General features: G+C 37.0%; 1 protein-coding gene across 2 annotated transcripts in view; it reads right to left on the bottom strand.

Moving 5' to 3' along the window:
• ITPR3 (inositol 1,4,5-trisphosphate receptor type 3) overlaps positions 1-14304 on the bottom strand; it is a 119689-nt gene that overhangs the window by 58615 nt on the left and 46770 nt on the right. The window contains exons 4-16 of one of the 2 annotated variants that reach the window (XM_083360433.1): positions 10929-11015; positions 9710-9868; positions 9180-9278; positions 8972-9055; positions 7861-8007; positions 7244-7339; positions 5787-5831; positions 5056-5198; positions 4124-4223; positions 2948-3108; positions 2420-2561; positions 1081-1242; positions 451-623 (exon numbers count right to left, since the gene is read on the bottom strand). In XM_083360433.1, coding sequence (XP_083216559.1) covers positions 451-623; positions 1081-1242; positions 2420-2561; positions 2948-3108; positions 4124-4223; positions 5056-5198; positions 5787-5831; positions 7244-7339; positions 7861-8007; positions 8972-9055; positions 9180-9278; positions 9710-9868; positions 10929-11015 — 1598 coding nt within the window. Of the gene's footprint in view, positions 1-450; positions 624-1080; positions 1243-2419; positions 2562-2947; positions 3109-4123; positions 4224-4316; positions 4443-5055; positions 5199-5786; positions 5832-7243; positions 7340-7860; positions 8008-8971; positions 9056-9179; positions 9279-9709; positions 9869-10928; positions 11016-14304 lie in introns of those variants that run through there. The other variant, XM_083360434.1, reaches the window with a different exon arrangement.

The following is a 14304-nucleotide window of genomic DNA, read 5'->3' on the forward strand; positions in this document are numbered from 1 at the left end:
ACCCTCAGATCTGTCCCACTCCTGCCCAGGCCCCTATAGGCACCCTTGATGTGAACGATGTAGAGCTGGCTCTGCCCACCCAGTAGGCCATACACACTCTAGCCACTCGCACCCAGTAGGCCACACCCACCCAGGCCACACCCACCCGGCCCCCTGAGGGCAACCGTAATGCTGATGCGGCCCTCAATGAAATTGAGTTTGACACCCCTGCCTTACAACTAATTACCTGAAGACTATTTTGGACTGCCCATTATCCAACATACCCAACAAATCAACAACCAGTCTAAATTCTTAATTAAATTTTAACATAATCTTAATATAATTAAAATCCACAGCTAATATCTTTTGACATAAAGATACATGCAAGATGCCTGTTAACTACTGCAGAAGAAAGAGGTAGTTTAAAAATATGCAATCCAAGCTGCCCTGTTGCCTTTAAGTGATACTCACCTGGGTTCTCGATTTTTTCGCACAAGACTCACAAAGGTTTCCACTTCAGTTTTGGTTATATGCTTTTCAAGAAGCTTACGATTATTATGCAAGAGGGCAGTGATGGTGTCCTCAGCTAAAATGTCGTAGCCAATTTGTGACTGCATCATTCCAAACTGCTTAGCAATATGTTCCTGGGAAAAAAGAGAATTCATATCTGAGGGGAGTAATTCCATGTTAAAACTGTGAGCTAATTTAGCAACTACTGAATAGCCAAAAATGATATCCTGAACGATAATGCTGTATGTATAAAAATTTTCTTACATATCATTAAGGAAAAGCAAACCCATAAAACAAATGAATCTTAGTTGATTTGCTTCTATATGGATCATTTATTCTTATTAAGATTGAATAGTCCAGAAAAATATATATTGGACTAATCATGGACTAATCCTCTACACCAGGGGTGTCAAACTCCCAGCCCGCAGGCCAGATGCATCATAGCAAAACTGTATCCATCCCATTGCCGGCAATGGCAAAAAAAAGTCACGATACGTCACGACACGTCATGTGACATTGCAAGTTTGACACCCCTGCTCTACACCAACCCTAAACCAGCAATATCTATATCTTTATTGGTAAAATGCTTACCTGGTTCTTGCGGTAATCCTCCTGGGAATGCCTCAGTACCCTATAGCAGAGCCGAAACATGTATTGGTATGGAGCATTCTTCTGGTCAGATAGCTCTTCCAGGCGTACAAGTGGACCTTCCTCACCCTTTTCTTTAAATGGAGCCTTCAGAATTCCAAAGATCTATTTAGCACAGAAGGGATGTTATCAGTCCAACTGGAAAGTGTATTTTGCTTGGGGGAATGGGGGGAATTCCAAACTATTAGGTCTTGATTCTGGAATATTTCATATCTTTTTCCCTATTTATGAACAAATTTACTTGGGATTCGTTGACTGTCAAATCATTGAGTTCCTTCATCTCATTTGGATGAAATAAAAAACCAAGAGGCCAGATCAACATGTTTCAAAAAAACATCTACCATAGGTAACAATGAGGTACAACAGGTTTATTCCCAATTCCAAAACAGAACTAGATAGAAAATGTTTTAAAATGTTCTTGTAAAAAAAAGAGAGGATACAACTTTGAGGCAAGATACTTCTTCCTACAACTGTCCTTCAAAGTATTTATGAATGTGTCCCCAACAGGAGATTTACTTCTTTGTCATCCTACCCAAGAGATCAGTTAATTTTCAGGCCTTTGTTCCATCTGCATCTTGAGAGATGGAGATCAGCCATTCATGAATGATGTAAAGATATGCACAATTCTGAATTTCAGCTTTCCATCTAGTTCTTCTGTGGGAATCACAGAAACCTGCTCAGAATGGCTTTTATTGTATTCTCTGTGGACTTGAAGACACTCTTCCTCAAAGGAATGCTTCTCTGCTATCCAGGTTGTCTCTTTTTAATTTTAGTTTTGAAAATTACCCGTCCTCCTAAAATACAGTAAGGATGAACAATCTGGCTCCTTCCAGGCATGTTGGACTTGAAGTTCCAACAATCTCAGCCACCATGACCAATGGCAAGAGATTATGGCTCAGTTTCAAATGAAGATCTCACTCAGAAGAATTCAAAATTGCACACTATCTTCCCACTATGTCTATTCAAACTGAGATCCGCTAGGAGAAAAAGTCTTTGTTATATTGATTTTAAAAGTTGAACAAATTTGAAAAAACAGCCCTTTACAAGGCCTGTCATTTTAGAGCAGGTAGGTAAAAAAGTTGCAGAGCAGCTATTTCTTCAACTGATACCTATTTGAAGCTAATTTGCATATATCTTGCTACTGGAATAAATCAGGGGAATTGTCTGCAGTCTTAGAAAAGAACGTTTCATTGTAGAAATATTTGGAATACTGAAAACTCTTCACTTAATAATCTTCACTTAATACTGCAAAGAGCAATAGTTGTTCTGGATAATAAATCACCTGCTTCAGTATGTTCTGTTCCCTCATAAGTTTTTGCCTTTCTCGGTTGGCCTTGGTAATAACAATATCCAAAACATTTTGACCGTTGTTGGGTACGTCGCTGACAAAAAAAACCAAGTCCTCCAACAGTTGGATGACAAATCTGTCAGAGAAATCATGATTAATTTCAGCAGTGAAACACATCCCATAAATCAAGATCATTCAACCGTTTATTTGGACAATAAATAGTTATTTCACAGGAAACAAAAACAGCATAAATATTAGTCATGCTTTTTAAATATTTTGCTTAGATCTTTAAAATTCAAAGTAATTTACAATTTTAAACTTAACTTTTCAGAATCTACAGCATAAAATTTCATTGCCCAAGTCAAAACAATATTCAGGCTACATCAAAGATGTGAATAATACCAGAAAGAAAATTGGATTCTTGCAAAAGGGAATCATTTATTAATCCTTCAGGCTAATTGACTTAATCCCACACAAACTGTCTCTTAACGTCCAGTGATATAAAATACTTGCTCTTTTTACCTCCGGTCGTTCTGACTAAGGAATCCTTCATTCATCTTCTCTACCACGTTAGCTAGCATGTAGCTGGCATCATTGGCAAAATCCAGGTCTCGGATTTCTGACACTGGAACAGAAACAATGGCAAAAGCTTCTTTGTCTTCTTTGGTTGGGCAGGTACCAAGCTGAAAGGCAGAATTATATAATCCAGTTCCGTGGATTGCTCAAATCTCAACATTTGTAAATTATATTCTCTAACATCACATCCAGATAATACTAAATACTAAAAATTAATATTAAATCTCACTTATCACGAGCCACTTTATTTTTTATTTTATTTATTTTATTTATTTTTATTACATTTACATCCCGCCCTTCTCCGAAGACTCAGGGCGGATTACAAGCTTAGCAGTAGCCTTCATTCTATGTATATGCCTGCTTGTTAGGGCTTTCACACACACACCCCAAGCGGCATTATTACAAAGTCAGCTTATTGCCCCCAACAATCTGGGTCCTCATTTTACCTACCTCGGAAGGATGGAAGGCTGAGTCAACCTTGAGCCTGGTGGGATGAGAACCTGCACTAATTGCAGGCAGCTGGTGTTACTTAAGGAGGCATTAGCCCACTGCTCCGCCAAGGCTCTTTTTAAATACCATTTTTTCGACAGAAAAGAATTAGGGCAGACAGACAGATATAAAATGTACCCAAGAGACAACTGTGGTTCTAATGACAAAATGGCCAATGGAGGAGAATATGAGAATTGACCTATTCCAAAGAATGAGCTGTCCTGATGAGGGTGGCAAAGAGCAATGGGAAGTTTTAGGCAGCCTGCAAGGCAAGAAAGAAGCAAGAAGAGGACAATGAATATGCACATGTTTCAGATGGTGTGTATTTGAGAGCTACAGGAGAAGAAGAAAATGAAAGTATTTTGGAATGAGCTTGAAAAGAAGGATTGTGAATTGTGGGGTTGAAAGCTGAGCATTCCAACCTCTTAGAAATTAAAGAAAGCAACATAATCACAAAATTAGCCATTTCTGAATAAGTAACCTCTTGTAAAGGTACCTCTGAAAGTTGCTTAAAATTCTACCTCTAAAATTCTGACTAGATCAAAAAGAGCAGAAACCTCCCATCGGCATTAGCTCCATTAGCAAACAGCTTTCCACATTAACAGTAGTAGCTGATCAAAGAAAGAAAGATACCATAAGACGGATGGGCCTCTCCTCATCAATATCAATGGGTACATTGGTACTCTGGATCCAAGTGTTGGTGCAGAGGTGACGTAAACGAACATAGGAATTTCTGAAAATGAATAAAGAATTAGTATTATTCCTCAACTGATTTTCCATTAAGAGCTCATGGCCAATTTATAAATGGTAAGTATATAATCCTGACCTTCTGTTTCATGACTTATTACCAAGTCTGTGTACTTGGATTTTAGGAATAGGAAGAATATAGTAATCACTTAGAGCTCCACTTCAAGACTTGAAGCAAATAAAGTCTTAAATTTCAATACTTTCAACAGGACTTTATATTTGCAAACTCTGGATTATATCCATTTCGTAACTTATTGGATGTCAGGAATAACCTCTAGTGCACTCATCTCTAATTCTATGAAGATATAAAAAGGGAAGCTGTGATCTATGAAATGCATATATTATTTATTACTTGCAATATCCCAAAGTGCTTCTTGTCCTATTTTCTTGATTCACTTCTGCCTAATGTATTAGAACATGGAGGCTGATAAGTATTATACATGCATGAAAGATAAGGAGATAGTGAAAAAAGGTAGATACATGATTTGAAAAACTAAACCTAAATCTATCCTAATCCATTCATAGAAAGCAGTCTAACAAAACAATATTAGGCCAAAAAGAAATTGAAATGATCCACAAAGCTTTCCATTATTCCTCTTCATAGAGTATTTTTCCAGGACTACAGGTAGAAGGTAGAGGGAAGGAAACTCTTATTCAAGATATTGTAAGCATTCATTTAAATAAGTACATCTCTTCCTGCTCTACACTATTGAAGTGTCAATCCCTCCCCAAAAAAGCACTTATTTCTTTCTCTAGATTGTGCTTATTGTCTCTATTCTCATTCAGAAAAATACAGTATTCCAGATGAAGCCACTTACCGGGGGACAAAGGAATCAGTCTTTTGCAGTGTAGTGGGATCCAGTTCAAAAAGGGATGCTATGTCATTACCATGAGGCACAGCTACAAGCCGGTACTTGATCTTTTCCCCTGTGAATCTCCGACTACAACGAGTAGTTCCTGCCTGCCACAAGATAAGGAGATTTTAGTTCTGTTAGCAGGACCACAAAAGCCCATGCCCCCCACAATGACCAACACTGCTTCATGGAACCTTTGAGGGGAGCTTCCAAATTCTCCAGCCATGTCCGGAAATACTCATTCTCTATTGCTTAAATAATTACAACTTCTAGTTCCTTTTTTTAACAAGTGCAAATCTAGTATATAGTAGATGAACTGGAACTCCAATCAACATAGAAACCATGTATTAAGATAATTATGTCAATTCATTTTAAGAGCATAAAAACATTTAATATCCTTAATGAAAGAACGGTTAACATGGGGTAGTCCAACCCTGTATTCCAAGGTCCTTACAAATACGTAATATCCACTTTAACAATAGATTTTAATTGTTTACAAAAATGCTAATTTGGCATTGTCCAAAACACATTTCAACAATGTGAAGGATTTTTCCTGCTAACGCATTCAGAGCAAATTGTGACATCAAATGATGTTTTAATTTTAAATATTGCCAATTCGCACTTGTAGACAATCCAATCCTCTTATAATAACTTGACTGGCAATTCACAAGTATGGATAACTCAAGGCAGCTTACCAACGGCTTGGATTCTCCTGCCTCTCCCTTGTAGCCAGGGTTTTCCTGAGAAGTTAAAGAAAGAATATCAGGATAGAAAAAAAAGAAAAGAAAAAATAACTAAAATCAATTGATCTTGATTTTTTGAAATTCTAAACAGCCTACCTAACTTAATTTTTTTCTCTGAAACTGGAACTAAAGATCAGAATGAAGTGATGATTCAAGTGATAGGGAATATCCTCGTTTTCCTTGTAAGTTCCATTCAGTATCTATGCAATATGCTGAGGACATTTGGCAACTAGTGCAAGTGGTCGCTGGAGAAATTCTACTATGCTCAAAACTAAAATGGCTTCAGTTAAACCTCCCTGCCTCAAATCTGATTGCTTATAGTTTTTCACAGCACAAGAATGTAAATTGACATAAACCTTGTGCTTCTCATCAAACCTGAACTTGAATACAAAACTGTGTGTTTCCCCAATGCTCTTCTTGCAGGAAAAAACAACAACTAGGAGATGAAACATAAGAAGCTTTGTGTGGGTGGGTGTATTACAACATATGTTGATAGTTTTGTAGCACATGCTAGGAAATATGATTTTAGTCAGATTCAGTGGAACTTTCCTAATATAGATAGAGTGACAGGAACATGCCCATTCATACTTTAAGAAAGATATATATAAACTCTTTCTGTCTCTCTCTTAACAATACTTATAGGAGGATTAAAGTAATTTCTCCCTATCTGTTTTCCATAATTTATTATTCCTATTTTATAATTTAATAAAACAATGGGGAAAAATAATTTCTCTTCCCAAACTAAATGGAAATTTATCCAGAAAAATCAACTTTACCTAAGGAAGTCTGTTGCACTGCTTAAAAATCAAAGTAGTGGCAATCAGCCAGCAGCTGTTCATTTTTCTGAACCTGTATTATTTAGACCAGTCTGATTATTATGTCTTTCAGAGACTGATACCATCTTCTCTCAAGGAAAAATGTATCAACTGATGGACTCCATCAGCCTTCCTGTTTCTTGTTAAATGTCAAAAAGCCAAGACAGATAAGGGACACACATATTAATGATTATTGAATTAGTCCTGGGACCTTGTAACTCGTTTAATAATTGGGTCTGATGGTGAACAGATTATCTCTCATTAATGGAACTGTAAAATCCAAATGCAAGCAATTTTATTTTCAAGATACCTTGGAAATTTGTCCAGGTTGTGATCAATTTCCTTTGAGAGCCAAAATATAAAACAGTGGAACAGTGCACCTGGACATCACAAAAATGCTATATCATCCCACCAATTTGGTGTTTGGTGTTATCTATGATGTGAAATGTGTCCTGGAGAACTTTGGAAAGTTGGTTTCTGTCATTTTTAAACCAGTGAAAATGCATTCATATCCATCATTTCATGAGAACTGATACCACAGCCTTACTGTATATATGCACCTAAAACTGCTATAATTTATGCAGTTCTTTTCACCTCTGCTGCTAAATAATTCCCAGTGGCAAGGTGTTTGAAGCGATATAAACCATTCCAGTGTCCAGCTCCACCTCGGCAAGGATCATGATGGACTACCTGGAAAAAAAAAATCAGGAAATCTTTAAATTGTAAGTTTTATCCAATGATGTACTGGCATCAAGCTGCAAAATGGCAGCAAAAAGGAAATATGCATGCAATGTTATCATCACGTAAATGCAAGCTTTATATATCTGCATATAAATGTCAGATAGCACACAACAGTATCATCGACCAGGTGTCACAATTTCCCCTAATTTGTTCCCTCCTGGAGACACCCATAACCAAAGTTGGTTGCAACACAGAGAAGTTTTGAGAACATGAATTAATGCTCGCACTACTTTTACTGCTATTACTGTTGCTGTTGCTATCAACATCCTCTTAATGGCCCCAGAATGTAATGCCACTCTCCACAGAAATTCCACTTCCACTTTTTTATCATAAGCTAAACTCAGAGCCAGGATCTATGCCCACGTAAATATATTGGTTTCACCACACAAACAAGTATAGCAGTGCACTCATAGTACATCAGAACCCAAGGAATACTAAAACAGGAAGTTGTGGATTAACCTAACACTCACCTCAACTTCCCAGAGTGCATTGGAACTTGTGGCTGACGTTGCCGATTGCCTCAAGGTAGTTCGAAGGAAAACATGGAGCTTGCTTTTGTATTCATCACAGGTGAGAAATTTCTCCTGTTCTGCATGGAACAATCTTACAACATCACCCTATTTGAAAAAAGAAATACAAATTTCTATGTACAACCATGTTACATGGGATAACCAAATAACATGTCTTTTTTTTATAAAGGAATAAATTTAGTGATAGTAAACATAGCAATAGCAGTGTGAACACCTTGCACATACACCTCTGAATGCTGGGAAACAGAATAATGAAATTATGGAGAGGTTAGGCATGGTTAACTAAAGTTCTACTGATTTGTGTGGAACAACTCAAAATATGCCTAATACATGAGTGCACAATCATGCATTTGTAGGAGATGATCAAGCTGAACCTGAGGACAGGGTCAAACGCATCATCAGTTTGGAATCTCTATGCACTCGTAAGAGACCTAAGTCCTGTCCCCTTTGAAGTCCGCTGACTCTTATCAGGTGCCAATTTGCCTTGACCATTTATAGCTATGCACCATTTCTTGTGCATAGCTAGCATGAAATGAACTCATAGTACTTTTGACCTCTATCCCAGCTCCTGGTTTCTTGCACCTGACAGCATTTCTGTATTTGCTTGTAGCAGTCCAATTACCAGTAAAAGTTTTGTTATGCAATTTTTATTAGCAATTTGACTGAAAACCAAACAGCAGAAAAGCAATGCCACATACTTTGAACTACCGAAAGGAAGGGCAGACATTTTTCACATCGACAGAAAACACCAAGGATACACAATCTTAGTCCCAAGATCATATGCAGTTCTTAAAGGGCTTGGATATGGCCCCTAGATTTCCTTCAGAAATTGACACCAAATTGCCAGTTTTGAGGAAAGAGAAAAAAAAGTAGGAGTAATTAATTCAGTTAAACTGAAATTGAGGCTAAACCAATGGAACTTATTTATTGTTTGTCTTTGCCCTTCCACTTTTGTCTTAGCCAAAACTTAAGGTTTGATTTACATGCATAACAAAGCAACAAAATACATTTCACATGCACAACTGAAGATAGATATGCACAAACTTATTACCCCTTTAAGCACTTCTTCCATATGGTCCCGGAATTTCATAAACAAGTTGATTTTCCAGCTGGTGTTGCAATTGACTGAATTCACCTAAAAAAACAAGGAATTACAAAAGAGATATGCCCTAAAGTAAATCTCAAATAATGACTGAACTTCCACTATAATTTTCTACACTCTCCCCACCCAACATTTCACTTCTTCCAGTTTCTGATACCTCCTTGCATCCAGGATTATCAGCAAGTTCATAGTTGCTAGCATGCAGTGGCTGCCCAGCATTCACAGGATTCAAAATTACTTTGTCTCCAACAACTACCTGAGAAAAGATCACATAATGTTTTTAGTTGTTTTCATTGTTTTATAATTTTAGAATTATAAGCTACCCAGAGTCACTTGGTTGAGCTGGGCAGCTATAGAGATTGTTTGAATGAATGAATGAATGAATTTACATGACTCTACATCCCTTTACTATCAGCTTGGCATAGTATCTCCCATTGGGTTCTTTCCCCTAATAGATTTAAGTGCAATAAATGTGGCAATTTCAGACATGATATCAGGACTGAGACTGAAAATCCATCATGAACGTCCCATCATAAATTCCTTGAGAAACTAATTAATTAAAGCCAACTTGATACCCCCTTTGTAAGCTTCTTTGTCTAAAAGTGAAACCTACTCCAATAGGAAGTAGAGAAACCTGTTTATAAACCCAAGAGAGATCTATTGGAGGTTTCACATTATCATACTCACATTATCTCCATTGCTCCTCAGTTTCCAGAAGGGTTGGATAAAAAGCCAGGATCCCTCATTGCCCGTGGCATCAAGAGTTACCCTCATGGCATTCTTCTCTAGTAAGGCAGGGAGGCGCTTGTTTACTGTCAGATACTTATTACTCTTCATGTGGAGAAGCTGGAAAAATAAATAGAGCAGATTTCTGGAGAAGCAAAGATGAATCGATGACAGCTCCACATATACTGGAGACAATGGCTGTGTTGGAAAGAGGATGGATTGGCTCCTCAGAATTCCTCTGCGGAGCAAAGGGGGGCCCATAACCACTCTACAGAGAAACTCCTTACAAAGAGGCTATAAGCCAGCAGTCTCCAGTTGGAGCCAGGAGGAAGTCATCTCATCTAAGCCATGGTTCAGTGCCTTCAAACGGACACTGGATTTACATATTTCCCTCTTAACCATCTTAGGAAATTGCTTGTTATGATTTTTGGATGTTGAGAACCTTTAGAAGGACAAGTTTCATCACACTGGGTGTGTTTCCTGCTATCTGTGATGATAGGTTTCATTTATGTTAAAGTTTTGCGTATAGATAACAGATAAGATATGGGAAGAAATTTCTTTTGCTCTATTTTTAGAGAAAGTGTTGTTACTGTGTTAAAAGAAAAAGAATTAAAAAATGATTCATTTGATTAAAATTAAAATATATTGTTATTATTGTTAGCTCTTAATAGACTTTTGTTGATTAGCGATGAGTAACGAGACAGTATAATTTATCTATTGATAAGAGATGAGGTATGAAAAGAAGATATGTTTTATTGAAATATAAGAGAAGGGTATAAGTTATGAAGTTGTTTGCACTTGTCTGCAGTGAGAGGGAGTCATTTCTTTATATATTGTTTTACTCAGTGCTTTTTTTGTAAAAGAAAAAGGTGCCGGAACTCACACATGTCATACAACCCGCCTTGCCTACCCTACAAGGTTCTATCCAAAAAAGGTGCCGGAACTCCGTTCTGAGCGTTCTATGAGAAAAAAAGCCCTGGTTTTACTTAGTCATTTTTTTCTCTGCACTTTTTTAATTTTTATATTCTTCTTACTTTGTATTAGTTTTTTATCTTTGCATCTGTAAACTTTAAAATTTGAGAAAGCTGTTCTAGGTAAACATAAATTTGGCTATCTAAAAGAAAATGGAGATTTAAATTGGTGACTGGGCAATAGCCAAGAGAAAACCAATATCGTTTACCTGTATGACACTTCCATATTTCACCACATCTCCATGGACCTTCTTGTTCTCTGTTTCATTTTGCTTCTGCTCCATCTGAGCTGCATGCTGTTGAAAAATATAAAACACAGCAAAATAAATCCGACTGGAAATTGTAAAAGAATGGAAAACATTTGTTAGAAGAGGATCAGGAGTCAAATAGAAGCTTGGTCCATATATTTTGCCACATCATGATGGAGTTTGTTTGATTTCAATTTAGTAGGTTACACAAACTTAGCAATTATGGTTTGTAAATTATAGTTAATGGTTTTCTGAAAGTCATTTGATTCAACAGGTTATATAAACTAATAAAATTCCAGTAAAGGATTATCTGTGTTTCCACTTTTTTTTAATCTATAGACACTCTGCATACAGTTTCTTGAAGATACCAATAAAAAGCTGTTAAAATGTTCACAAAAAGAAATGGGATATTCTTTTTCTAAAAAGTTACTGAATGCTGCAAGAAAAAGAGAAGTTGCCTTTAAAATCTCCCCAGCTGGTAAAGATTTGGCAGGAGTTTGATGAGAATAAATATTGTGTTCTATAAGAAACTTGAAAACTTCAGCTAGTGCAAGGAGCAATTTATACATGCCTTTAGAACAGCACACATTATATCTCTGCTCACAAGCTGCAATGGTTGCCAATGTGTTTTTAGGTCCAATTCAAGGTGTTGACTTTGATTTTTAAAGCATTATATGGCATGGGGCTGGGTTATTTAAGGGACACGATTACATTTGCCCATCCCATCAGAACTGGCAGAAAAGTTATGTTGCAGGTCCCTTCTGCTAAGGAGTTAGATCTGGACCCAGAAAATGAGTCTCCTTTGGAATATCATCTGCTCCTGAAGTGAGGTTGACTTCATCCCTGTTAATTTTCCAGAAATTTCTCAAAACTCCGTTATGCCATCAAGCCTGGGGACCCCAAGGAACTAGTGCATTGCTGAGGTGGCTCCACTGAGATTAATATTTGCTGCCTTCTTTTTCCCTTAATTCTCTGGATTCACTAATTGTTTTTTATATTACTGTTTTATAGTTTTTGTTGTGTACTGCCTACAGTCACTTTTCCGTGAGATAAGCAGCCATATATATAGGATGGATGGATGGATGGAAGACAGAAGAAATTCTACTCTCCACAAGAGTCCACTTGGGAAATCCCTAGGCTAAAATCAAATCTGGGCTCTAGCACTCAAAGGAACTTCTGGGTTACAGCAGGACTTACAATTAATTGAAGGGGCACTCCTAATTCAAAAGCAAAGAATCTTTTTCACATGGGGATCTTGTCTGAAAGCCACAAAAGGCATGTTGGTTGATATGAAGAAGCTATCAAGTAGGCAAAGTTGAAAGAGTTTGTTCTTTTATTGCATGCTGGAACAGAGCAGAAATGATTAGCCTAGAAGTTGATGCATTTTGCCTTGCAGATATTAACATGTCCATTTCAACCTTTCTTTTTCTTTTTTTTGGGGGGGAGGAGGAGGATAGTACTATGAACCTCAAATTATTTTTCCACCAAATTTCTTCAGATAGAAGGTACATGGTGCAATTTGGCTGCAGATTGCAGGTGTCTCACATCTGCTCTAATTACTTAAGCATTTTTAAAAAAAAAATAAATTGTTTTTAACACCTATATATGCCCATGAAATAAGCAACATATGAAAGAAAAAGATACTTCATAGTTTCAGATACTACATAGCTTCATCATTCAAACACAAAGAATACATGCTTGTTCCAATTTAATTCATCTGCAACATAAAAGCAGTACAAGTCCACAGACATACATCAAACTACATTATTAATGATTGAATTATTATTTTTAATTGGATATTAGTTCTACTATTAATAGCTGCTTAAATGGGGTTCTAGAAATGCTAGATCTTTAGAAACATATTAGTGAAGGAAAGCAATAGAGAATGAGGCCACTGCTTTCATAAACTGTGAATATGATTTTCACATCTTTCTCTTTTTATCCCTCGATACCCGAAGTGATAAAAGAGGAAGTAAAGAAGAAGACACTCTTTCTCAAAAAATAAAAAATAAAATTTCAGAAGTCCATCAAATATAGGATATAAGGCCATTGCTTTCAAGAGCTGTGAATATTTTTTTTCACAACTAGCTCTTTAAATAAAAGCTAAAAGTTTCCCAAGTCCATAAAAATTATAACAGTATTCAGAAAGAACCATGCACGGCTTATTTGCATAGAAATTGTCTTATCTCAATCACATACTTCATAGAGGGTATAATGAAGGAGGCTCACTTCTCATATAAGTGAACTGCAGCAGAACCGGTGCAACAAAAGTAGCCAGAGACTTTCATTTAAGTCAGTGCCTGTTAAGTAATATAGAGCTGATGCTGGGGGATTTCTGAGCCAGTCCAGGAGGAAACAGAAACCTTGTGAGCTGTGAAGAAATCTCCATTAGCCATGAGTCAGGCACTTCAAAGCCAGTGGCATAAAACAATCTTCCAGTTTTGCCTGTAAACCACAAAACCATCCTGGCAAAAGTTGCTTTTTTTAAGGCTGCTTCACTGGTAATCCAAAACTCTTTTTAAAAAGGCTACTACACTTTTTTTCTTCCAACTAAATAGTAATGTTGGCAAACCATGGATTAATATTTGACTGGATTTTCAGTCTGGCAGATGAAAGCAGAGCACGCACAGCTTGGGGCAGAAGCTAGCTCTAGAGAAATAAGGGCGGCAGAAGGAATGGTAAGAAAAATAAGCAAATAAACCCTGCGGCTATAAGGCTTGGACAGAGAACAGGATGTATGGGAAGGAGCAGATAGTGAAACGGACCTAAGTACGCAACAGAAAAGGATCAGAAACGCAACTAATGTTTCAGGAGTGGTCTAATATTTACTCTTCTCTATAGTTCAGCCTAATTTTATTTTTAAGAGTTTCGCTTCCTGTGGTTCATAAGTATAATTAAAAATAAACACTGGGATTAACATTCAGTATTCTTATACTTCGTTTTTATCTCACTTTATTTATTTATTTATTTATTTATTTATTTATTTATTTATTTATTTATTTATTTATTTATTTATTTTATTTAATCCCATTTATATCCCGCCCTTCTCCGAAGGCTCAGGGCGGCTTACAAGCTTAGCAGTAGCCTTCATTCTATGTATATGCCTGCTTATTAGGGCTTTCGGGGGGCCCCAAGCGGCATTATTACAAAGTCAGCTTATTGCCCCCAACAATCTGGGTCCTCATTTTACCTACCTCGGAAGGATGGAAGGCTGAGTCAACCTTGAGCCTGGTGGGATACGAACCTGCACTAATTGCAGGCAGCTGGTGTTACTTAAGGAGGCATTAGCCCACTGCTCCATCAAGGCTCTATCAAGGCTCTTGCAAGTGTATAGCTC

Source organism: Vipera ursinii (genome assembly GCF_947247035.1).
Source record: "Vipera ursinii genome assembly, chromosome: 3".
NCBI classification, from domain to species: domain Eukaryota; kingdom Metazoa; phylum Chordata; class Lepidosauria; order Squamata; family Viperidae; genus Vipera; species Vipera ursinii.